The 25311-nt window shown below is 37.1% G+C and overlaps 1 protein-coding gene and 2 long non-coding RNA genes across 3 annotated transcripts; 1 reads left to right on the top strand and 2 right to left on the bottom strand.

Moving 5' to 3' along the window:
* Positions 1-13439: 13439 nt before the first annotated feature.
* Positions 13440-15672, bottom strand: LOC148928467 (uncharacterized). Its single transcript, XR_016137826.1, has 3 exons — positions 15305-15672; positions 14256-14320; positions 13440-13726 (listed from the first exon to the last, which is right to left on the bottom strand). It is a non-coding gene; the product is annotated as an uncharacterized LOC148928467 (long non-coding RNA).
* LOC148928466 (uncharacterized) lies at positions 14598-16151 on the top strand. Its single transcript, XR_016137827.1, has 2 exons — positions 14598-15030; positions 15908-16151. It is a non-coding gene; the product is annotated as an uncharacterized LOC148928466 (long non-coding RNA).
* A 2210-nt stretch (positions 16152-18361) lies between these two features.
* LOC125194997 (putative pectinesterase 29) lies at positions 18362-20811 on the bottom strand. Its single transcript, XM_048093206.2, has 5 exons — positions 20621-20811; positions 19775-19934; positions 19477-19689; positions 18720-18961; positions 18362-18530 (listed from the first exon to the last, which is right to left on the bottom strand). The coding sequence occupies exons 1-5, from the start codon at positions 20809-20811 to the stop codon at positions 18362-18364; spliced, it is 975 nt and encodes a 324-aa protein (XP_047949163.2).
* Positions 20812-25311: the final 4500 nt, after the last annotated feature.

Raw genomic sequence — 25311 nt, 5'->3', positions numbered from 1 at the left:
GGACGCGACGTTTTGAAACACCATCTTTTGACTCTTATACACTTTCGCAGCACCATTTGAGATCACGCACTATCTATTCTTTTCCACCTTTGTGATGGTGCTGACTTGTTCCTTTTCCCCTTTTGTAGATGGTCCAACCCTATCACGCCCTTATGCGTCGCCGTTACGCTAAGAGTAGGAACTTTCCGGTGGAGCGCTATAGAGAGATGGAATGGGACGGAGAGCGGTTCCTTCTGAACTTGGTCACCGATTTCTATGGTCATTGGCTTGACGCCTACGCGTACGGGACTACCCATCACGAGGGAATCATGCGACTTATCCATATACTGCCTTCCCCTTGGAGCGAGTGGAACGCTCAAGCCTCAGTATCCTACACTTGGTTTAGCCCTCCCAAATATACGCCTCGAGGAGACTTCGTCGGCCTAATAGGAGTCTTACTGCCGGCCATGTCTGCCACCGTTGACGGACCTCCACTCCATCCGCCAACGCAAAGGTACTCGCCAGGAGCAGCACGCCAGATCAAGTATCGCGATGACGAGGAACCGCACGTTGCTCGCGTTCCCCGTAGAAGGACCCTTAGGATGCGCGTGTCGGCCCCTCGAAGGATCATAAGAGAGGCCGAAGAGATGCTTACCTCGATTCCTTCGTCCCTAAGCAACGAGAAGAAGGACGAAGAGATGGGATCGTTCGAGAGAGGAGAGAGTTCGAGCGCCGAGAGTGTCGGAGAGTCGGGAGAACCTGAAGAGGACGAGGCCAGAAGTGGCTAGTGCTCGAATACCGACTTTGTTTTCTTTTCCCCACGTTTTGAATTTCTAAGAACTTCTTTTTATGTTGTTATTTTCCTTCCGCGATTGAATCGCTCTTTTCCATTCTTTGTACCAAGACCTTTTGGGATCATTTTGAAATTTTATGGGGAATTCGCACCTTTCATTCTATTACATGGCAATGAAGCCGTCTTCACTCTTTTTATCCTTATTGCATGAATATACTCGCTCTTTCTATTATCTTCCGAGTGTTTTCCACCTTATGGTGCAACCTTATTATGTTCTCTGTTTTCCTAACAACTGCTATTGTGTGGTCTTTCTTTGGACCCTGCTTGTGAATGAGTTTAAAATCTTTTCTTTCAAAGTACCCTATCGCTACCTTGAAATGTTAAGTAAGTGCGCTAACCGTTCGAGTGTGATAAATCAGAATGCCGCCTAGACGCAACGTGAGGAACGAGGAACCATCTTTCCATGCTTCGGAGGAGCAAAGCGTGACGCAACCAAGACCGCCATCACCACCACCACCACCACGAGTAGATAGGGAAGTCGTTAAGCTTTTCCTTGACCAAAAGCCTCCTACCTTCGACGGAATGGGCGAACCTGCGAAAGCCTAAACTTGGATACGTGCCTTAGAGCGCATTTTCCGAACCTTAGTGTGCAACGACGCGGAGAGGATGATCTGTGTGACGCATCAGCTGACCGGATCTGCTGATTTCTGGTGGGATACTAAGTTAAAGACCATGCCCCAGGATCACATAGACGGGATGACTTGGGAGGAGTTCAAGATAGAAGTTTACGATAAGTACGTACCCAAAAGCTACCGCAAGGCGAAAGCAGCCGAGTTTCACAACCTCACCCAAGGACGTCTGTCTGTAACAGAGTATGACCGTGCACTTTGTGACATGACCCGCTATGCGCCGGAACAGACCGATACCGATGAGAAGCTGGCTGATAAGTTTCGTGAGGGCCTTAGGCACGAGATTAGGATAGCATTGGCAGTCCGCGGAACCCTTACGTACGCCGAGGCGCTAGCCCTCACACTGGATGTAGAGGCAGCAATGCCAAAGGAGAAGAGTGCGGGGAACACCGCAATGACATTACCCCCGCCACGTCCTCACCATGACAAGAGGAGATGGGAGGAGAGTAGGATCCACCATGACAATAAGCGATACCGCCCCAACGGAGGAGGACAGACCTCGTTCAATCCAAGGAGCGACCCCCGTGCCAGACCACCTCAGTGTAACGTTTGCGCCAAGTACCATTTCGGGCAGTATAGAGGACCGAACTCGAATAGATGCTTCAACTGTGGAGGAAACGGGCACTTCTCGAGGGAGTGTCCGAGCAAGGGAAACGGACCAAGGCAGAACCATCAGGGTTTCCGTCAGCAGCCGAGAGCGCCATCTACGAGCTCGGGAGCAAACCCGAATCAGCAACTGCGGCTGCAGCAGCCTGTCCGCCCAAGACTTCCAGCCCCGGCTAGAGCGTACGCTATAGAGCAGAAGCAGCCCAAGACCGAGCAAGGAAAGCCCGAGAGTGGAAACCTAGCAGGTATAGGCGAAATCCTTGATACCCCTATTGTTGTTTTGTTTGACACGGGCGCATCTCATTCGTTCATCTCTGAGTTGTGTGTGCATACCTTAAGCTTACCTACTAGGAAGTCTGAACATAGGATGATGGTGTCCTCACCAGTAGGAGGACTGGTTGAGATCTCTCGTTTTTGCTTGAACGTAGAAATCGTACTAGGAGAACTTCAGTTAGTTGCTCACGACCTGCGAGTTATGACGATGAGAGACGTTGACGTGATCCTAGGAATGGAATGGTTAACTGTGAACTTTGCAACGATCCGTTGTAAAGAGAGGCTAATAACCCTACAAACCCCGGGTATGGAACCCGCCGTGTACCACGGAATCTCAATGAACCGACGAATCGCTGTAGTCTCTGCGTTACAAGCCACCGCCATGTTGAGGAAAGGACGCCCGGCCTACCTTGTCTATCTCCACGGAGAAGAGAAAGAGGAAGCAAGGCTTGAAGACGTTGCTGTCGTACGAGATTTTCCCGATGTTTTTCCCGAGGAGTTACCTGGACCGCCGCCAGATAGGCAGTTAGAATTTACGATCGATCTCGAACCTGGAGCCGCCCCCATATCGAAGGCGCCGTACCGCATGGCACCTAAGGAGTTAGAGGAGTTAAAGATTCAGCTGCAAGAGCTCATGGACTTAGGTTTCGTTAGGCCCAGTGTTTCGCCATGGGGCACACCGGTGCTCTTCGTTAAGAAGAAAGATAGGTCAATGAGAATGTGTATCGACTATAGAGAGTTGAACAAATTGACCCTCAAGAACAAATACCCTTTGCCGAGGATAGATGACCTGTTCGACCAACTCCGAGGAGCCGGAGTGTTCTCTAAGATGGATTTGAAGTCCGGATACCACCAGCTGAAAGTACGAAATGAGGATATCCCTAAAACCGCATTCCGTACCAGATATGCTCACTATGAGTTCGTGGTGATGCCGTTCGGTCTGACGAACGCCCCAGCCGTGTTTATGGATTTGATGAACCGCATTTTCCACCCGTACCTAGATACGTTCGTCTTAGTGTTCATAGATGACATCTTAGTCTACTCGAAGGACGAAAAGTAGCACGCGGAACACCTACGGATCGCGCTGGAGACGTTGAGGAAGGAGAAGTTGTACGCCAAATTCAGCAAGTGTGAATTCTGGCTGAAGGAAGTCAACTTCTTAGGGCACATCGTGTCAGCAGAGGGAATCCGAGTGGACCCCGCTAAGGTCGAGGCGGTACAACAGTGGAAGTCGCCATCAACGCAGAACGAGATTCGGAGTTTCCTAGGTTTGGCAGGATACTACCGAAGGTTCATAGAAGGATTCTCCAAGATAGCGAGACCGATGACCCAGCAGCTCAAGAAAGGAATCAAGGTGAACTGGACGCCGGAGTGTGAAGCAAGCTTCCAGGTTTTGAAGGAGAAATTGACCACCGCACCAGTGTTAGCTGTGCCAGAGCTTGGAGTCGACTACGTAGTTTACACCGACGCTTCGAAAGTCGGATTAGGATGCGTGTTGATGCAGAACAACAAGGTGATCGCTTACGCGTCGCGACAGTTGAAACCGCACGAGTTGAACTACCCTACCCATGATTTAGAGTTAGCCGCAGTAGTGCATGCCCTAAAGATTTGGAGGCACCATCTCTACGGAGTTAGGTGTGAAATCTTTACGGACCATAAGAGTTTAAAGTACTTCTTCGAGCAGAAGGATCTGAACATGCGACAACGGAGATGGCTCGAGCTAGTGAAGGACTACGATTGTGGTATCAACTACCACCCTGGCAAGGCAAACGTAGTAGCAGACGCTTTAAGCCGTAGAGACCATTTGCAACTCGCTGTTTTTCTAACAGAAGAGGAAAGTTTAGTGCGAGAGTTGAGTAAGTTGCGGATAGAAGTAGTTAGAACACCCGATACCGTGAAAGGCCGAATCGCCGCGTTAGTAGTAGAACGTGATCTAAGGACGAGGATCGTTGCAGCTCAACGGCTAGATGAGAAATTAGAAGAGATTCGAGTCGAAGTGAGAACCGGTGAGTCCGGACAGTTTAGCGAGGCTTCCGATAACGCTCTCACCTTTGAAGGGAGACTGTGCGTGCCGAACAACGAGAGTCTTAGGAACAAGATCATGAGCGAAGCGCACGAAACCCCATACACTGCTCACCCCGGGAGCACAAAGATGTACCGGGATCTGAAGAAGTCCTTTTGGTGGAACGGCATGAAGAGAGATGTCACAGCTTTCGTGGAACGTTGCTTAGCCTGCCAACAGGTGAAAGCCTTACACCAACGACCGTACGGGAAGCTACAACCGCTTGAGATACCCGAGTGGAAGTGGGAGCACGTCGCTATGGATTTCGTGACTGCGTTGCCGAAAACCCTTAAAGGGAACACCGCGATTTGGGTGATCATCGATCGACTTACCAAGAGTGCGCATTTCTTACCAATCCCCGTAACCCATGGATCGGATAGGCTAGCTCGGATCTACATCCAAGAGATCGTGCGATTACATGGAGACCCAGTGACGATTACGTCTGATCGTGACCCGAAGTTTACCTCGAAATTTGGATTAGTCTACAACGCGAGCTTGGAACACGCTTGAACTTTAGTACCGCTTTCCACCCACAATCCGATGGACAATCCAAGAGGACGATACTAACTCTCGAGGATATGTTAAGAGCTGTGGTGCTCGACCGAGGCGGAAGTTGGGAGACCGCACTCCCTTTGATCGAGTTCGCCTACAACAACAGCTTCCAAGCAACGATCGGCATGGCGCCATACGAAGCACTCTATGGGAGAAAGTGTAGATCTCCGCTCTACTGGGATGAAGTTGGCGAACGAAGAGCACTTGGACTCGATGCAGTCGAAGAAATGGTCGAAATCGTTCGACAAATCCGCGCGCGAATGAAGGAAGCTCAGGACAGACAGAAGTCGTACGCCGACGTTCGACGGACGGACTTACAGTTCCACGCTGGTGATAAAGTTTTCCTCAAAGTATCCCCGTCGAAAGGGATAGCGCGTTTTGGAGTCAAGGGCAAACTAAAACCGCGTTTTATTGGGCCGTACGAAATTCTAGAAGGAGTAGGACCCGTAGCTTATCGTTTAGCGCTGCCGCCCAGCCTTGAGAATGTGCACAACGTTTTTCATGTGTCGCAATTGCGAAAGTACGTGTTCGATCCGAAGCATGTGATTCGTTACGAGGATATTGCTGTAAGCCCGGATCTGAGCTACGAGGAGCAACCCCAGTTAATCTTAGATCGAAAGGTCCAAACCTTGAGAAATACAACCACTGCCTTCGTGAAAATTCAATGGAGAAACCACGGGCCCGAGGAAGCCACGTGGGAGCGTGAGGATAAGATGATAGAGCTTTACCCGGAACTTTTTCCGTAAAAGGTACCAAATTTCGGGACGAAATTTCTTTTAAGTGTGGTAGGATGTAACATCCCGGAATTTAGAACCCTAAATTAAAGCCCTAGAATTAATTATTTGATGACGTGGAGTCGTGAATGCTTTTATTTCATGAGTTGATATGGTCGACTTGAGTTAGGGTTTGTGTTGAAAGTTTGAAAAGTCAAACCTATTTAATTTAATGATGTGGCATGTGATATATTAAGTTATGAGGCTATGTAGCAATTTAATTGTTTATGGGTGAGTGAGAATATTAGAGAAGATTTCCATAATTACTTGTCACCCTAGTTCTTATGATTTTCGAACCATAGACCCCTTGGAGAAAGAATTTCTATTTTTCCGGAATTTATTTAATCCTTGGGATATTTATCCAAATTAAATTCCAAGAGCCAATTATTTCCTTGTTTAGAGATGGAAAAATCGAGCCTCCTTATTTTCTAGTGATTTTCGAAAATCACTATATTTGGGAAGGAAGGAATTGTTTTATTTTATTTGGTTCCTTACTTGATTTCCTTCCATACCTAGAATTTAATTATTCTACCAAATCTTTCCATACTTCAAGAGATCTTGCCTTACTTTATTCTAGTCAATATTCAAAAATTCATGCCTTATTTAAAAGGCTAGAAATCGCCCCTTATCTTGTTTCATGGAGGATTTTCCTTATTTTTATTTTGCTCCATGATATTTTATTCTACTTGGAAAATATACCAAAAACAAAACCATGGCTAATTACCTAGCCTAATTTTCGAAAATTAGGAGATATTGCCATCTTCTATTTTTGTTAATTCTTCTTCCCTACTTCACCATATTATTTTATTCTATTTATTTATAAGGCAAAAGATCTTACCAAATATTCTATTCTAATTACCAAAAGATCTTGTTGAGCACTATAAATAAGAGAACACCCCAACCCTAGACCCCAAATTTTCGGCCCCCTTACGCACATTCACTCTCTCAATTTTTCTTCTACATTACTCCATTAATCCTTCATCCTTTGAGAAGAAATTGAAGTTTAATCCAAGAACTTTGAAGAATCAAGGCTAATACTTGTTTTCTACCGATTATTTTTCGCTAAAGAGGTATTTTTGTTTAAGAGTTATGTTTGTTCTTCTTCTACCTCTTCTTTTTCTTCTTCCAACCGATTAATCGGTCTTCTTGAACCCTCATGCATCTTGGTTGAGTGAAAGAGGGATAAAAAGGGATGTGGGGACATGTGTATGTGTGTGTGCCGTGTGTGTGTGTGGCGTGTGTGTGTGTGTGCCGTGTGTGTGTGTGTTGATGTGTTGTGTAGTGTGTGTTTGATGGTTAAATCTTCGTGTGCGATAAACATGATCTTGATTAATTAGTAATGATAAGATAAATCGTTGGGAAGAGGGAAAAGTAATGAGACATGCATGAGTAAGAGTAGTATTGAACCTAATTTGTGATATGTGCCTATGTGATTAAAAGGTGAAACTTTGGTTGCGAAGCCGGATAACAGAAAAGCGAAACTACTTGAAAACTAAGCAATCGAGGTGGGCTTTACTCTTAAAACTCTCTTTTATTTTGTCAAAATGTTATTCGGTGTTATAAGGGTGGTTTAACTGTTATGCCATGCCTATGTTTGTTTTAATGTGATTGTTGGATATGCTTATACGAATTCGGGTCTGAGTATGGGCCGCAAGCCCAACCAGGCTGTGTACACATTGGGATCGAGAGCCGTCCTTGCTAGTCGGCCGGTCTCGTGGGCGAAAAGTGTGGCCACACTTTCGTCGCACCATGGAATGATTGTTAATTTGATGAGAAAATGGGAGGTTATTTTGACTGGCCAGTCTATGAAAATATATTTTGTGATACTCGTGATATTCCCTTTTACAACTGCTTAAAACTCGAGTACACTTGGTAAGGGTGGCATAACTTATAAAATATTTTGGCAACGAGCTCACTGAGTATTTCAAAATACTCAGCCCTGCATGTGTTTTTCTTACGTGCAGGTTGAATGACGACAAGTGGTGGCGGGTGTTGAGCAGATTAATGAATTAAAAAGGATATGTTGAACTTCAAGCGTAGTTGTGTCTTCATACATAGCTATACTTTCTCTTGGTCGTTTTCCGCTGAATTTTTGATATACTTTAGAAATTTCTTTTTGGAATATTTGCATCTTGCCTTCGGTTTGAAGCCTTCGTCTTTTCTTGTGATTTCGTCTGGGATAATGAGCCGTGCTCACCAGATATTTTGATCGCCATTTATGATATTTTTCTTCCTTTAATCTTCTAGGTTAAGTTGTTGTTTTTAATACTCTGATATCTCTTTCAATTCTTTTTGTCAATACTCTTTAAATGAAACCCTAGCCTATGTTTACTTCTTTGGAGTCGGTTTTGGGTAGCAGCCGCCGCATTTATTGTACCCTAGGAGGACGGGCTGTTACACTGAAAGTAGCGGTTGCATCAATGGGGCCATGACCATTCCACGAAATGATGGTGTCATTAATTCCTGCTCCTTTCAGGATTATGCATGGCTTATTCTTAGGAATAATCACTTGTTCCCTGCACAAATTAATATGGTTTATAAGAGACTGAGGCGCGATTGCAATGGCGTACGCCGAAAAAAAACGTTGATAGAGACTCAATTACTTTATAATTTTATAGACATCAAGTTCATATGAGCTATTTTTTGATGATTTGCACGGTTTAAAAATCGAAGAAAATAGTACTCCCTTCGTCCATGATTAAATGTCTCATATCTGACTGACATGAATTTTAAGAAACTGTTTGACTCTATAAAGTATAGTGGATATAAAAAGTTAGTGAACGTGGGGCCTACTTTTATATACTCCATCTCTTTCATCATTTTGGATTGTCCCATTAAAAATGAAACATTTCCAAAAATAGAAACAATACTATCTCTACTTTTTCTTTTCTCTTACTTTATTCTCTTTTCTTTAACTCACAAAACAACACTATATAAAATTGCGTTCCGAAAAACAAATGTTTCATATTTAATGGGACGGAGAGAGTATTAGTTTTATAATAAAATTTGAGTGAAATAAGACATTTATTGACGGACAAACGTAAAAAGCGAAATGAGACATTTAATGGCGGACAGAGGGAGTAGTAGGGTTTAAGCCCTAATAGCTTCTCACTAGTTCCAGCTCTTAAGCGTGTGAGTATCCGAGCGTATTTGGAAATGGAGGGGTTCAGGTATGCATTAGAAGTGGGAGTCTGATATTCATTCAGGGACAAATTAAAAAGAAAAATGAACACCGTTGCTGACCTATAAATGCCTTTTTTGATGTCAATGGTAGTCCATTTGGTGTTGTCGGAAGGTACGGAATCAATGGCAGCTTGTACTGTTGTGAAACCACCTTGCTTCGATTGATCAACAAAGATTATAGCAGCGCTAATGGAAGAAATTGATGACAAGAGACACAAAAATATGCAGATGCACCATTTATGAGATGCCATTATCTTTTCTATTGAGTGTAGTAAACCAATACACCTTGCTCTATTACAGATTGTTATTGTATACTCAGTTATGAATTTACCCGAATGATTAACATGTATATATACTCAGTTGAGTATACATGTGTATATGTTAGGATTTAATTATGAAGTCAAAGTACAAGGAATAAGCTTCATAATCTTGTTCACATATGATGGTCTTCATTCCTTTTATTTTTAATTTTCATTTATTGTCAAATGTTTGAATTTTTTCATAATTATAATCTTTTTTATTTCCTTCCTAAATTATGTTGAATTTGATTTCAATTTAGACTAAAATAGTTAGCATTTATGAGAATATTGCACAAATAATATTAATGCACAGTCCAACAAATGTACGTTACAAAGCAAAATACTATGCTAAAAATGGTGCATAATTAAAACTGAAATAAATTATAATGGATATAATTTGAATTTCAAGCACAAGGCAAGCCCATAAGTTTTAAGTTGACAAAACTATCATTGAATTTAATCGATTTAAGCATGATCGAATTAATAGCACGCACATATAAAAGCATCCATGTTAACCTAAGGGTGTGGTCAATTGGAATGAAACTCGTCCATTCTTAACTAAATAGTAAGGGAATCGATCCTCGCTTTTGGATATGGAGTAGCCTTAAATCTTTCGGAGAGCTGTCCACCCATGAGGTGCCTACAAATCAACACATGGAATATCCACTGAATCCACCTGTGAATACTCTTAGAAATTAAAAAAAAAAAAAAACATAAAAGCATCTATCATAGGTTCCAATGAGAAATAGAAAATCTAAAGTTGGTTTTAAAATTTTTTTAGGTTAGTTTATAAGAATTACATTCTAATTCTGCTAAAAGGAAACAAAGACACCATCCCATTTAATTTCTTTTTGTCTGAGTAATTTATTTGAAAATTTTGTTTCATATTTTGTAGGATGTAATTATTTAATATTCTCTCCGTTCCATAGTAGTGGAGGGTCATTTTGTCATTTTGATATGTTCCATAGTAGTGGATTCATTTCCCCTTTTTAGTAAAAGTTAATACATTTTTTTTCACTTACTTTACTCATTCTTACTTTATTCTTTCTTCATCTCTTTACCTTTTACATTTCCTACTTTGTTCTTCATTTACTTAACTTATTTAAGATAATTTTTCTTAACATGGTTAATTATTCTTTTTAATAGTTTTAACAAAAGGACTGACAATTTTCAACATTGTACGATAATCCGCACAAACATGCACGAAGCTTGTGGGTTGGGTCTTGAAAGAACTCAACGATTTCGGATTGGGTTAGGGATTAACCTTACTGGGTTGGGTTAACCAGATAACGACCCAGTCCGCACGATTCGTCAGCCCTAATACTAGTATCTCACATATGCAATACATGACACATTACATTTCATTTTAATTGTATACAATATCAAATCATTATGCATTAAAAATAAAATTATAAAATCACACATAGTAAATATGTATAACATCAAATTATTAGATATTAAAACATAAATTTAAATAAGACGTAATAATTCTGAATATATTTTCATTTTATCTTCCTAAACCACATTAAAATATGTATACCATGTTATAATCAGAGTTTGTCCTCATCAAATATCTCATATTTTCTTATATGGATAGTTCTCAATAAATGTTTCATTTCACTTTTACTATTTTTAGTATGTGGAACCCACATTTCATTAACGCATTCAACTCATAATTATTATAAAATTAATACTAAAAATAGTAACTTTAGAAACGACACGGGTTTTAACATAAAATTGATAAAGTAAGAGAGAGGTAGAAAGTAAAGTGTGTTAGTGGAAAAAGGATCCCACCTTATTAGTGAGGAAATTTTTTTCTTAAATAGAATGTTTGTACTTTTAGAGCATCCGCAATGGCGGTTAGCCGGTCGGCTAGCCGACCATTGCGTCCGGAGAGCGCTATTTCGGCGAGCCGATCGGTGAGCTCACGCCGATTCGCGCGCGCTCGTCGATCCGCTAGCCGTCCGGCTAGCCGCCATTACAGGCTCAAAATCGGCGAACCGGCAGCCAACGATTTTTTTTTTAATTTCCAAAACTCTATGTATACTGATAATTGCACTTCGTTTTCATTTGCACCACTTGTTTTTACGAGTTTCTCTCTCTCTTAAATTTCTGTACAAGATCAATATCCAACGTACGAATGGGGTACCTCACTATGAAGCCCAACGCCTCTAGGCACAGGCCGACATGCACCAAGTGGATTCTCATATTCGACTCCAGAAGGTTTTAATTGAAGAGTTGTGGGCGCGGAGGATTGCACAGCGATAGAAATTTTTTTTATGTATTTTTTTTAATTATGTAATTTTTTTTAGGATGTACTTTTTTATTAATTTACATAAAATGATTGCATTTTTCCCATATTTGTGTCATAAATTGAATTCCATATTTGTGTGATTGTATTTAAATATGAATTTGTTAATTTTGTTTATTGTGGCTAGTTCTAGTGCTAGTCTAGTTTCTAGTCCACTGTTGTGCAGTTAGGTGTCCTAGTAACGTGACATGCAGTTTCTAGTCCTGATGATGTGGCATGAGGTGTCCAGTTTCTAGTCCAGGAGCCATTGTGGATGCTCTTAGGGGACGGACTAGAAAGGAAAGAGTTAGTACCTTTTTAGGGGACGGAGTAAGAATATGAAAATATGACTCATATTACCCTAACTTTTTCTACCCACTTTCCTTAAGATAATTAAACAATTTTTGAAAACCTGCATCGGTCAAATATGAGATATAACATTATTATCTCTACTTTATTTTCTCGCTAATCAACCCACAAAACAAAAATACATAAAAGTGTCGAAAAGGAAATACTTTACTTAGACTTAGAACATCTCAAAGGGAAGGGGTAAATATAGAGGTAAATATGAATAAATATCATATTTATCTCTTTTTTCATATAAAAGTCCATTCTCTAATGGGATATAATATTTATATCTTTTTAGTTTTTGAAAATGTATCTTACCTATTTTCCACACAAAAGGTAAAAAATTAGTTATTTTTATTTGACTTTTAATTTATTTATGTTTCTCTTGGAGTTCATTACTTTTTGAGAAGGTATAATACCTTTGTAAGAAAATAAATACTCCCTCCATCCACCAAAAATAGATATAGTTGTGTATGACATAGATTTTAATGTGAATTGGTAAAATAAGATAGATAAGAGAAAAATAAGAAATAAGTAGTGTTTGAGGATTGTAGGATCCACATTAATAGTATTTAAATGTTTAAAACTTTCCATATTTAGAAGATAGTCTAATTTTGGTGGACGGTCCAAAATGGTAAATCTTGTCTATTTTTACTGGATGGATGGAGTAAGAAATATACATTCTCACTTTATCATTCCTTGAAGATTATACCCTTGAAGATGCTCTTAGAGCATTTCTAAGAAGGAAAGGTAATGAAAGAGGTATAACTTCTATTTACCTTCTCAAAAAGTGAAATATACCATTTAAAAAATTAACACATTCCAACGGAACAGGTATATAGAAAGGTAAATTATTTTCTAAAAATAGTATGCACTATTTCCTTTTTCGTCCGTCTCCAAAGAGTATGAACTTTCAATTTTGGAAACTCTCTTCTCTCTAATGAGGTGGAACCCATGCTCCACTAACAATACTTAAATACTTAAAAAACTTTATCTATCTATCTCTCTCTTACTTTACCACAATACATTAAAAACCCGTGCCGAATCCAAAGTTCATACTCTTTGGGGACGGGGGAGTACTCCATAATAGTACAAAATGCATTCCAAAAGATAGAGGTATAATACCTTCTCCCTTGGAGAATATTTTTTCATGAAAAGAAGACATATATGGTAGTTATAAGATTTTAACTCTCCATTGATGGAGAGGTATCTTTACCTCTCAAAAATGAAAAATGTACTCCCTCCGTCCGCGAATAGGAGTTGCGTTTTTCCATTTTAGTCCGTCCGCGAATAGGAGTCCCGGTTCACTTTTGTCATAAATGGTAATAGGGTCTCACTTTCCACTAACTCATTCCACTCACATTTCATTTAAAACTAATATGTACAAGTGGGACCCCTATTCCACTAACTTTTTTCCACTCACTTTTCTTAACATTCCTTAAAACCCGTGCTGCCCATGAATGAGACTCCTAATGGCGGACGGAGGGAGTATCTATTAATTACTCTGTTACCTATTAATTGTCACGACCCAACTTTGCTTACTATAGCAAGGTTCGATATACCGTGACTGTGGTGGATAATAAGAATGCGGGTTGGGTAAAAAAAAATGGACTTCATGGTTGAACTTTCTGACTGTAGAGTATAAACATTGAATACATGAATAGAATGGCTCGATCACAATGACTCGAGTCGGGGACAATACAATATACTGGTTAATTATCAGAGTCTTTAGAGAAATAAAGAATTTCACTTGCTTTAATGCACAGCGGAAGGAACTGAACGCGGTTCCATGTATGAAGACACGAACCTCCGAGAGTATTGAATGGAACTATAAGTAGGTCTGGTTTAATTAGCACCCTTCCCTCCATCACAGCTCAACCTGCACATTTAGAAGTACATGCAGGGCTGAGTACAAAAGTACTCAGTGAACACATTGCCGAAAACTACAATAATACATTTGAAAATATTGTCAAGCCATTATCACAGTAACACTCAGGGGTTTTATTAAAAAGACCTGAGTTTACTAAATACCATTTTTCGACTGCACAGTCTAAGTTCTTTCTGTTCTTTGCCATATCTGTACATCTTGTGCCGTAGAGATGGTGTTCTCTTACGGTCACCTTAACTTTCATGTGCCGGGAAAGTGGCCACTTTCCACGAGCACCGGACCGGCCAACCCTCTCGATGACACACGGTCCACGTGTACACTAGTCCAAGTAGGGACTCTCCCCTTGCTGGGACCCGAATTCGATTTCTTACTTTATTTGGCATAGCACATTCGGTATAACCAAACAGATAGGCATCATACATAAAACAAAACATTTAAGGCATGACAACATTATTTTCATAATTAATCATCATAAAACAATACTTTATACTTTTATCCATTGTGGGATAAGAAAGTGCACCTCGTATGCTTCTTACTCCGTATGACAATATTAACCCACTTGGAGTTAAATTCTTTGCGATGGACCTTGTCCAATAAAAGATAATAAACTATTTAGCTTCAAAGAAATAACAATAGCGGATGATATGCTCTTAGGATATGCATCCTATTTTCCTTCTCTCTTTCATAAACTCATTCACTTTAATTAAACCCGTAGATTTAATTATTGGTATTAATTAATCGAGAGATTAATTAATTTAATAAACTTGAGGATTTACATACAAACCCACTTACTCAAAATTAATTCAAGAGAATTTTATCTCGAGCGATTAATTCAATCATAAATAATGAATTCCGAATAAGGACTAATTAATTTTAGTCTAACACTCATTTGATATTTGAAAGGCCCAAAAGTCAAGGGAGCAAAATCATTATTTCAATTACCTACTGAGTCAAACTAGCTGCTATACGTAACTTCTTTCTTATCATCATTTATCTCTATTCTCTTCCTAACTCTCTCTCTCTTTCTTTTTCTTTTCTAAATTTTCGCCACACAAGGTGCAGCCTCGAGTTTCTTCACGATCGGGAATTCAAACAACATCCGATTGTCACGAAATTTTAACCAAAGGTAGAAGACTCATAAAGGATCATTCTTACCGAAGGAGATCAAATTTTAACGGTTAGATTTTCCAGAAATAATTTCGGAAGTGGCTGTCGGTTTCTACAGTAGCAGCGTCGATTTTCTATACGATCGGGGGTTCAAACGTAGTCCGATCGTTCTGATATTTTAAAGGAAGGTAAACAACTTATCTAACTTCATTATGACCAAAGGAAATTTCATTTGGACGGTTAGATTTTCTATTATAAATTTCCGAAGTGGCTGCTAAAACAAGAGGCTTATTTTGAAACATGTTAGGAGATTTTCTAGTTTCTTGAATAAAAACAAATATGACGTATTTGGTAAAAGGAGAGCATGCTTGGTTGTGATTCTATGTTCTATATGAATTCATGCTAACATGACGTGCTTGATAAAACTTGAAAAGAGTTAACTTGCGGTTTGAAAATCATTACCTCAAAAGAACGATAAAAGGTTTATTTAGAAGTGCTTCTGCTTGAAATTCTCCTTCTTGAAAAATGCTTGCTTGAAACTTGCTAGGAAAGATGGAAAACTTTTCTGTCTGCTTGCTTAAAATTTGGGTGAAAAGAGATTTTAGGTGCGTATGATTTTGGTAGAAAGAAGTTTGAGAGTGCGTCGCAGAAGTGTGATACTGGATTTTGGTGTGTGTAGCAAAGTGATGCCTCAGAGAAGTTATGAAACTTGAAATTTCACAACTCTCCTTCCTTATACTACTTTCTGCCGACACTCGCATGCAACAAAAAAATAATTGAAAGCTTTTAATTCAACGCTCTTCCTGATTTTGGGGATATGTCTCCCTTGATTTAAATTCTTGTCTGCAGATTTTGCAGAAAATAATGACTCGCCTTTACATACACACATATATATACACTTGAATTATAAAACGTGATGCATATACTTATGTGATGACTCCATGTCATTTTCAGTGAATAGTGTTGCACTATTCACATGTTGACTATGGTTAAAGATGGTAGAAGTTATTTTTGTTACTACACTATTATTACACTGTCGTTTCTGACTTGTCCCATCATTTGTAGGAAGTTGGGGTTTCCTGAAGATAGAATACTAGCTTTGCGAAGAAACTTTAGCTCATTTTTGTAACATCATAAATTAGATATAACTAATACATTTTCTCATTTGAAGAGAAATGACTATATTATGTAAATAGACATTTAATATCCCTCTGCTTTATAAATGTACATGGGCAATTATTTTATCGTTTCATGTATCCTCTTGTACATTAAAGTCCTTGATCAAAATTAGTTTCACGTTGGCTCTTAACTATCAATTAAAACTCATCAAAAAATTTAATACCACAAAACATAGAGTTTAAAATACTACTTGTTTTAATATAATTATTTACTCGATAAACGTTCAAGGACGTTAATTTGAGCGGGGTATTATATTAATTGTCCACTTTCACTTTTTATCGTAAATGGTAAGTAGGGTCACATTCTACTAACTCATTACACTCACATTATATGATAAAATTAATATAAAAAGTTGAGACTCATATTTCATTAATGTTTTCAACTTACTTTCCTTTACATTTATGGCAGCTTGCGCTTGTACGGTTGTGAAACTACCCTGCTTCGATGGATCAACCACGATCATTGGGTGATAATGGTAGAAACCAATGAAAAAAGAGACAAAAATGTGTAGATACACCAAGACGCCATATCTTTTTTTCCTATGAATGAAGAAAACCAATACACCTTGTTCTAATATATAACTTATCCTTAGGAATATCACTTGCTCCCTGCAGCAAATCACTTACAGAGAAAAGGAAATAAACAACGGGGTGGATTAAGTGTGACTGCAAGATAACCACGCAATATTTACAAAACTTAATTTATATAACTCTGATTGAGGCATGCAAGATAACCACGCAAAGCTCTTTCACAGAAGAAGAGATTCCTATCAATAGAGATCACTAATTAAGAATCATCAATTTACCCCTTTTTTTTTTTCCTTGAAAAGTCAATAAACTTATTAAAATAAACAATTGGTGTATAATTGATGCAATGACATGATTCAAGTTAGGAACTCAACAATAAACATGTCAATCTACTATTTAAAAACTACAAAACAACTATCAACGTACTACACCCATGTTTAAAAATTCGATTAGATCGACCCGTTCGGTCACGAAACGACATGTTGTCTGGTCTGAATCATCCTTTAAAATTGGAATGGTGAACCACATCACAATGACATTAAGAAATTCATGCATATAATATAGGCCTAATGCTATAGACATGATTAAGAAATACAAATTAAGAAATACAAATTGCCGGGACGATATCTTTCAGTAGATAGCTTTAAGGATTCAGCTCTTCATTAGATCACATTCAGTGTTGTAACACACCTTTGCCGTTAGTTTCCTCAAGTAAGAAAAACTTTCAGACAGACACTACAAACTTTCGTAATAAGTAGTCAAAGTCTATCTGGTTTGTGAAACTATATACTAATTTTCTTCTGCATGAGTCTGGCTGAACCACTTACTGTGATGACCTATTCCTCTACTCAATCTACAATGTAAAAGTCTTAGGCCATGCTTGGTATGATGGAATGGAATGAGGGTGGAATGGAATGACGGTTGAAATGGAATAAAGATAGGAATGAAATGTCAATTTCCTTGGATTTCCTTTGCATTTTCATCCATTCATTCATTCATTCATTCCATCATACCAAGCAAATGAATAGAATGGAAGTAGGAATCACATTCCATTCCACCATTCCATTCCATCATACCAAGAAGCCCCTTAGACTCATATTCTTTATTTATATTTTATTGAGAACATATTATAATAAAACAAACCCATTGTGATAATTTTACTTTATCTCCCTTGGTTGCAAAGTGATGCTTTACCGTATACTTCTTCGAGACTTGTGCTATCACTATACACTCTCGAAACATGTTTCTATTATACTAACCCTAACAGATACTCCCTTTGTCCCATAAAAATAGTCTCAATTTTCAATTTTTGTGTCTAAAAAAATTAGCCACTTTCTATATTAGGTAAGTTTTTCTCTCTTATAATATGAGACATATTCTTCGCTAATAATACTCCAATTACCGTTTCGATCTGTCTCTCTTACTTTGTCAATTTTACTTAAAAACATGTGCCGTCTCCACAATCCCTCTTTTTTTTTTGACCAAGGAAGTAGTATATCGTATCATTTCTAGTTATTAAGATGTGTTAGTTACCTTAATTATTGCATTAAGGTCATTTAAGAATACAAATTTCGTCTTTCCATCAGATTCAAATTCAAAGTTCTTTAGTATTTTGGAGTATCATTTATTGCTGTTATTATCGTTAGAAATATGTAAAAAAAAAAGTATAAGTTCATTAGACAAAAATTGGACTCATTTGTAAAAATTATATGGCCCATAGTCATAATATTTAATTGAGCTTTTTAAACACTCTCTCAATATTATGACTATACGTACAAATCGTACATAAAATTATGCTTGTTTTGGTATGTATTTAACTGAGCTTTTTAAACACTCTCTCAATCCATCCACGTTTATCAATGAAGGAAATGTTGGCTAACTTGCTAGCCTCTTCATCACTCAACTTCTTCAGCCATCCCACTCTCGTAGAAGTCCTCGAACCTGGACCCTTACATTTATGCTCCGATAGTGACAATTGATTCCTGCAAGTACATATTCGAATATTAATTAGATCTCTATGGATGAAAATTGATTCCCATAAATTCTTTATTAATAATGGATAGATACATTCTGATTTTGCATACCATGTCAAAGCTAGTGTGCAAAATCAGATTTGGCTTAAAATTTACTAGCAAATAACCCTAAAATTAAAATGAGAATAATGTGGTTACTCGTTGCCGGTGCTTTTCCAAGCATTCCATCCTTGAGGGACAATGATGTCGGACATTTGTGTGTTGTAAAAGAGGACTCTAGCGTAATTTCTCCACGGCCTTCCAAGATATACCTTCCCATCCCCAACTATGTTGCAGTTGCTAAACACGAACCCACTCCTATCATTAGGGTTCTCTCTCCCTTGAGCTGTAATGAACCCTATTCCCTTATAGGACCCTGCAGCTACGGATATAGTGCAACCCTGCAAAGAATCAAGGTAGTGTTTATTGTGACTGATTATGCATTATAAGATTTAGTTTTTGAAGGATTATATGATCAAATAAACGCGTGGTCTATGAAAGTATTTTTGGTGGATATATAAGGCAACAATGTTTCCCAGATTAGGCAAATTTTCATTTCACAAGTATCACATTTTCAATAACAACAAATTGTTACCTACTAAATTGACTTTATTTTTAAATTTTTGAAAAGACCATTTTTTCTATAAAAATTAAAAACCCATATATTGGCAATCAGAATATTTACGAAATTGTAAGCTACAGAAAACACGCTATTTTCCGACAAATTTTCCGGCGGACTATTATCCATCACTAATTACCAACGGATATCTAACAATTTTAGTGTGATTCCTAATCATGACAAAAGAAAGCTAAAATCAGTATACTAGTATAAGTTTTTTGAGCTACTCAATTGGTTTTGAGTTGGAATCCCGTAAATTTAATATGTTCAAAATGCATAAGTAAATATACTAATTACCTCATACAAGGATTGGGCATCACCAAATATGAAATCTATGACACCTTCTATGGTGCAGCTTTTGTAGTAATGTCTGCCTTGAGCATCCCACAAGGTGTCTTGCAATCCGAAGAATCCGCAACGGTAGAAGGCTGATTTGTCGCCTTTAATCCGTGCCGCCACCGCCTGCTCCACCGGATTTCTATTATGCTTTGGGGGAGAGTTGTAAGAATTCTGCACATGCCAAATAGTTAGTAACCTAATAATCCTACTTGAAAGAACTTAATTAGTTTTAGCACATGGTGCATGTGTTTATTACCACGAACGATAAGTCCCTCGCGATTGTGTTGTTTGCTTCGGTACTGAAAGTAGCGGTTGCATCAATGGGGCCATGACCATTCCACGAAATGATGGTGTCATTAATTCCTGCTCCTTTCAGGATTATGAATGGCTTATTCTTAGGAATAATCACTTGTTCCCTGCACAAATTAATAAGGTTTATAAGAGACTGAGGCGCGATTGCAATGGCGTGCGCCGAAAAAAAACATTGATAGAGACTCAACTACTCCTTGTATCCCATAATAGGAGTAATATATAGTGTGAGCACGGATTTAAAAAAAAATGTAAAGAATAGTGGGTTGAAAAAGTTAGTGGAATATGAACGCCATTTTTTTATATTGGTTTTATAATAAAATGTGAGTGAAGCGAATTAGTGGAATGTGAGAACTACTTATCATTTATGGCAAAAGTGAAATAAGACTTTTATTGTGGGACAGACCGAAATGACAAAATGTGACTCTTATTGTGGGACGAAGGAAGTACTTTATAATTTTATAGACATCAAATTGATATGAGTTGAAAATATATTTTAATAATTTGCACAAATTTTAAAATAGAAGAAAATAGTATTCCTTCCGTCCCAACTAAGTTGGTACAGGAAATGACTCAACTTTATTGGGACGTCCTAGAAATGAATATGGTGTAACTTAGTTGGATGGAGGGAGTAGGGTTTAAGCCCTAATAGCTTCTCACTAGTTCCACCCCTTAAGCGTTAGTATCCGAGCGTATTAGGAAACGAAGGGGTTCGGGTATCCATTAGAAGTGGCCGGGAATGTGATATTTATTTCGGGACAAACTAAGAAGAAAAATGAATATCGTTACTAACCTGTAAATGCCTTTTTTTATGTCAATGGTAGTCCATTTGGTGTTGTCGGAAGGAACAGAATTAATGGCAGCTTGTACGGTTGTGAAACCACCTCGATTCGATTGATCAACCACGATTATTGCGGCACTAATCGAAGAAATTGATGAAAAGAGACTCAAAAATATACAGATGCACCATTTAAGAGATGCCATAATTTTTTCTATTGAATTTAGTAAACCAAAAGACCTTGCTCTATTACAGAGTGTATGCTCAATTATTATTTTACTCGAATGGTTAATACGTATATATACTCAGTTGAGTATACATGTGTATATGTTAGCATTTAATTATGAAGTCAAAGAACAAGGAATAAGCATCATAATCTTGTTCATAAAATGATGGTCTTCATTCCTTTTATTTTTCATTTATAGTCAAATGTTTGATTTTTTTTCATAATTATATGGTTTTTTTTTTCTCCTTCCTAAATTATGCTGAATTTGATTTCAATTTTAACCAAAATTGTCAGTATTTATGAGATTGCACAATAATATTAATGCACGGTCCAACAAATGTACGTTACATTAGCAAAATACTAAGCTGAAAATGGTGCATAATTAAAACTAAATTAAATTATAATGGATATAATTTGAATTTCAAGCACTAGGCAAGACCGCAAGTTTTAAGTTGTGTTTCCATTTAAAATAGTGTTAACCATGTGCGATGCACGGCGGAATATTTTTTCGTCATACAATTTTAAATTGTTAATTGATTAATTAAAATGAAAAACAATATAACTATATAAGATTTAAAAATATAAAAATATACTATATAATAATTAAAATGAGAAACAATATAACTATATAAGATTTAAAAATATACTATATAATAACAGTTTAATAATTATATACTCCTCAATTAATTTTACATCTAAAGACATAAAATTAAACATATTCAAAATGGAATTCTAAACAAGTACAAATATTTGGACAACGATGAAGAGTACTTATATCAAGTATTGGCACTTTTGAAAAATATGTTTAAAACAATCCACCATAGCTCTCTACTGAAAAAATGTAAATCACACTTTTAACAAAATAATGAATCGATCACTCATAGTAATATTCAAAACATCAAATTATGACCATAAAAAAATCCGAATGATAAACTACACAAAAATAACATTGCATTAATAGGTTGAAATGATATTATTACATTATGACTTTTTAAAAGTTGGAGCAGTTACCTTTTTTAAGCGTGACTTGTTGAAACATGAAACATTTATTTTTTATGTTACTTTAATATTCTCAATACTGTAAATTTTCTTTTTGTAAAAATATATCTAATTACTCAGCATGCTCACCTATAGATAAGATAATTGGATTCTCCATATAAAATCAGTTGTATCCCAGAACAATTAAGTGTTAAATCATAATTTCAAAGTATTAGTAAACTAAAATTTGGTATTAGACTATTTTATTTTATTTGAACAACTAAAAGTTTGATCGACTCGATTTTATATTATTAGAGTCATAAGCAACATAGCACTATTGTCCTTTCACTCTTAGAGTCATAACATCCTTCCAACCACATGCTACCCACGTTGCAGATATAAGCAACATAATAACGATATTAAGCAACAAATGATGACACATAAAAATTACCTCGGATTGTATAAAAGACAGTTTATGTTGCATTAAATGCAATTTATTTTGCATTTTAGTCTTTTATGCAATCCGCTCATATAAGTCATCCACTAAGTTTGTTTCTTAATAACGTTGTTTTGTTGCTTATATATGCCACGTGGCAGTATATGGTTGGAAGGATGTTGTGATTCTAATTTGAGTTATTTTTTAAGTACACCCCTATAATTATATGTACATGAATTTATTAATCATCATAAGTGATCAAATATTATTTGTTGTGACACCACTTAATATAATTATAGTGTCAGTGACAATATAAATATACAAAAATAATAAATTTTGTAAAGATGAAGATAAATATTATGTACGTTCCGAGTTAAGGATATTACAATTCCCCTATCTCCAAGAATTGTAGTAAGAAATATCAGGATAAAATTCTTAAACCATATATACACGCGGTGCTCTAACTATTGTAATAAAAAAACAACAATAAATGAAATAGACGTTACAGTGAAAATTATAAAATAAACAAAACTATTAATTCTAGTCAAGAAAAACCCTCTTATATACCGACTTCCTCCTAACGCATATTGCATCTCAAATCCGCCAGGCACCGATGAACATGTTGGGGCTCCAAAAATAGAGCAATACAATGTTCCCAAAATGTACAATAAAATGTTGAGAGCTTGAAAGGGAGTAGAGAATGCTTTTGTTGGTGTGTAATTCATCCATAGCTCAATGCCTTTTATATGCACAATAGTAGGACATGAGAGATTATGGAATTAAAACGTCATAAATTATAAAATTAAGACATGGAGATGGAGGTTACAAAATTTGTTTAATGCTCAAAATCCTATTTAAAGATTTGTGACCGCCGATTACTCATTGTAGTGCTTTAAAAATTAGTCACAATGCTCATTACAAAATAATTTTTTAATTTAAAAATCAATTTTTTAGAATTAAAAATTGGTTTTATAATTAAAATTCATTTTTTTTTAAATTTTTTTCCGAGATCGGACTCGGGCGTCGTGTCGCAATGTGCCCTATCTCACGCCCGATGGATCATGCGAGAGATCGGTCGCGACCAATCGGTCGGTCGTTGTCGGGCATGCCTAACTCCTGCAGTGGGTGCCCGATGACGCCCGAGCCCGATCTCGGGCGATCGGGCGTGAGATCGGGCACCCATTGTGGATGCTCTTATATTGACATATTTTATATATTATGTTGAGATTTGTTGTTGTATGAAAAAAATTGAAAATTTTTTAATTTTTTTTCAAATTTTGACATCGGGACATATGCAAGTGAGATCTCGTTAAAATCCTTATAAAATTGATATATGTTGTGCGAAAAAATAATTAAAATCGAAAAAATTATATGCGTTTTAAAGTTATGTGATACGGGAGATGATCAAAACAAGTATGTGTTTAAATCCAGAAATGCAGCCCAAATCTTGGCCCTAGGATTAGATGATCTAATGGTCAACAATTAACCAAAAACACGGGGGGTCATAATTGAGCAGTTTTAGGTCATATTATAAGATTTGTGTTTAATGTCATGTTAAAATCATTTTAGGTCATACTTTGTGTAACGCCCCACTTTTCGAACCCTAATTTTCGAACCATAAAATTTTTGCATTAAATGCTTTTAATGTTATGAAGTATGTGGATTAAATGATGAGTGAATTAATTGCATGATTTCTTTGTGACCTAATTGCGATTTGGAGTTGAGATTGATTTGAATAGTCAAATCTGTTGAGTATAAGACGTTGTTGTTAAATAGTTAATATTGTTGAAAATGTGACGTGGCCGTGGAATGGTCAACGTCGTTGAAAATGTGACGTGGAGGTGGAATAGTCAAAATGGTTGAAATTTGCGACATGATTGTGTGAATATTTTGATGCGGTGTGAAATATATTGTGGCGAAATTATTTCCTTAGGGATGAGTGAGACTAAATAGGATTTATCATGAATATCATACATCTTTTATTTGAAATTTTCGACCACCATGATTATTGGAAAGGAATTCTATTTTTTCGTGGATTTAATTATTCGTCTGAGATATTTATCCAAATTAAATCCAAAGTCCAATTATTCTCTATTTCCTCTATGAAATTTTCGACCCCTATGCTTATACATGGAGATTTCGAAAATCTCCTATTTATGGGAGAAAGAATTATTTTATTATATTATTAGATTCCTTATTTATTCCCTTCCATGAATAAATTCAAATATCCTAGCATATCTTACCATATCTAAGGAGGTCTTGCCATATCCTATTTAAATTAGGATTTGAATTTGATTCCTTGTGGGAGAGACTCAAATCACGCCACTTTCCTACTGTTATTGGGATAATTATTATTTTATTCTACTCCGTGACAATCTAAATTAATCCTAAGCATAACTTAATAGGCAGAAATCGCCTACTCCTTATTTTAATAGTGGGATTTATTATTTTATTCTGCTCCGTGATATTTTATTCTACTCCGTGAAATACCAAATTAAATCATAGGCTAATTAAATAGCCTAGATGTTGAATTTCCTCCTTATTTCTCCTTAAAAATCACGCCAACTCCCTCTTCCAAATCTTCTCAAATCTTTAATTTATTTAATTAAAGATATTATATTTTGCACTCTATAAGAGTGAAACCCTAGACCTAAATAAAAAATCAGGCCTCCCTAACTCTTGAAGTTCACGCCACTTTCTCTCCCACTCTCTTTCAATTTTTCTTCTATTTTTCTCCAAGAATTCTTCATCTTTTGAGAAGAATTCAAGTGCAAGCCTCAAGAATTATTGAAGAATCAAGATTTTACTTTGTTTCTACTGATCGTTTTTATCAAGAAGGGGTATTTTGATCTATCTTTTCTCATCTAACCGATTAATCGGTGTTCTTGAACCCTCATGCATATAGATCGAGTGAAAAGGGGAAATGTCACACCTCAACCCTTATGACTTATACACTTACTATAAATAAATTCAAATTTTCAAAAGCACACATATTATATAATTTCAAAAATCAACCTTTATCAAGTACATATTTCAAACATTCTAAAAAGCAGTGGGACCCTCTCA

The sequence above is a fragment of the Salvia hispanica genome, chromosome 4 (assembly GCF_029641045.1).
Source record: "Salvia hispanica isolate PSC_SH4W2 chromosome 4, Shi_PSC_v1, whole genome shotgun sequence".
Lineage (NCBI taxonomy): Eukaryota > Viridiplantae > Streptophyta > Magnoliopsida > Lamiales > Lamiaceae > Salvia > Salvia hispanica.
Note: the sequence above shows the minus strand (reverse complement) of the source record. Positions and strands in the feature narration are given on the sequence as shown.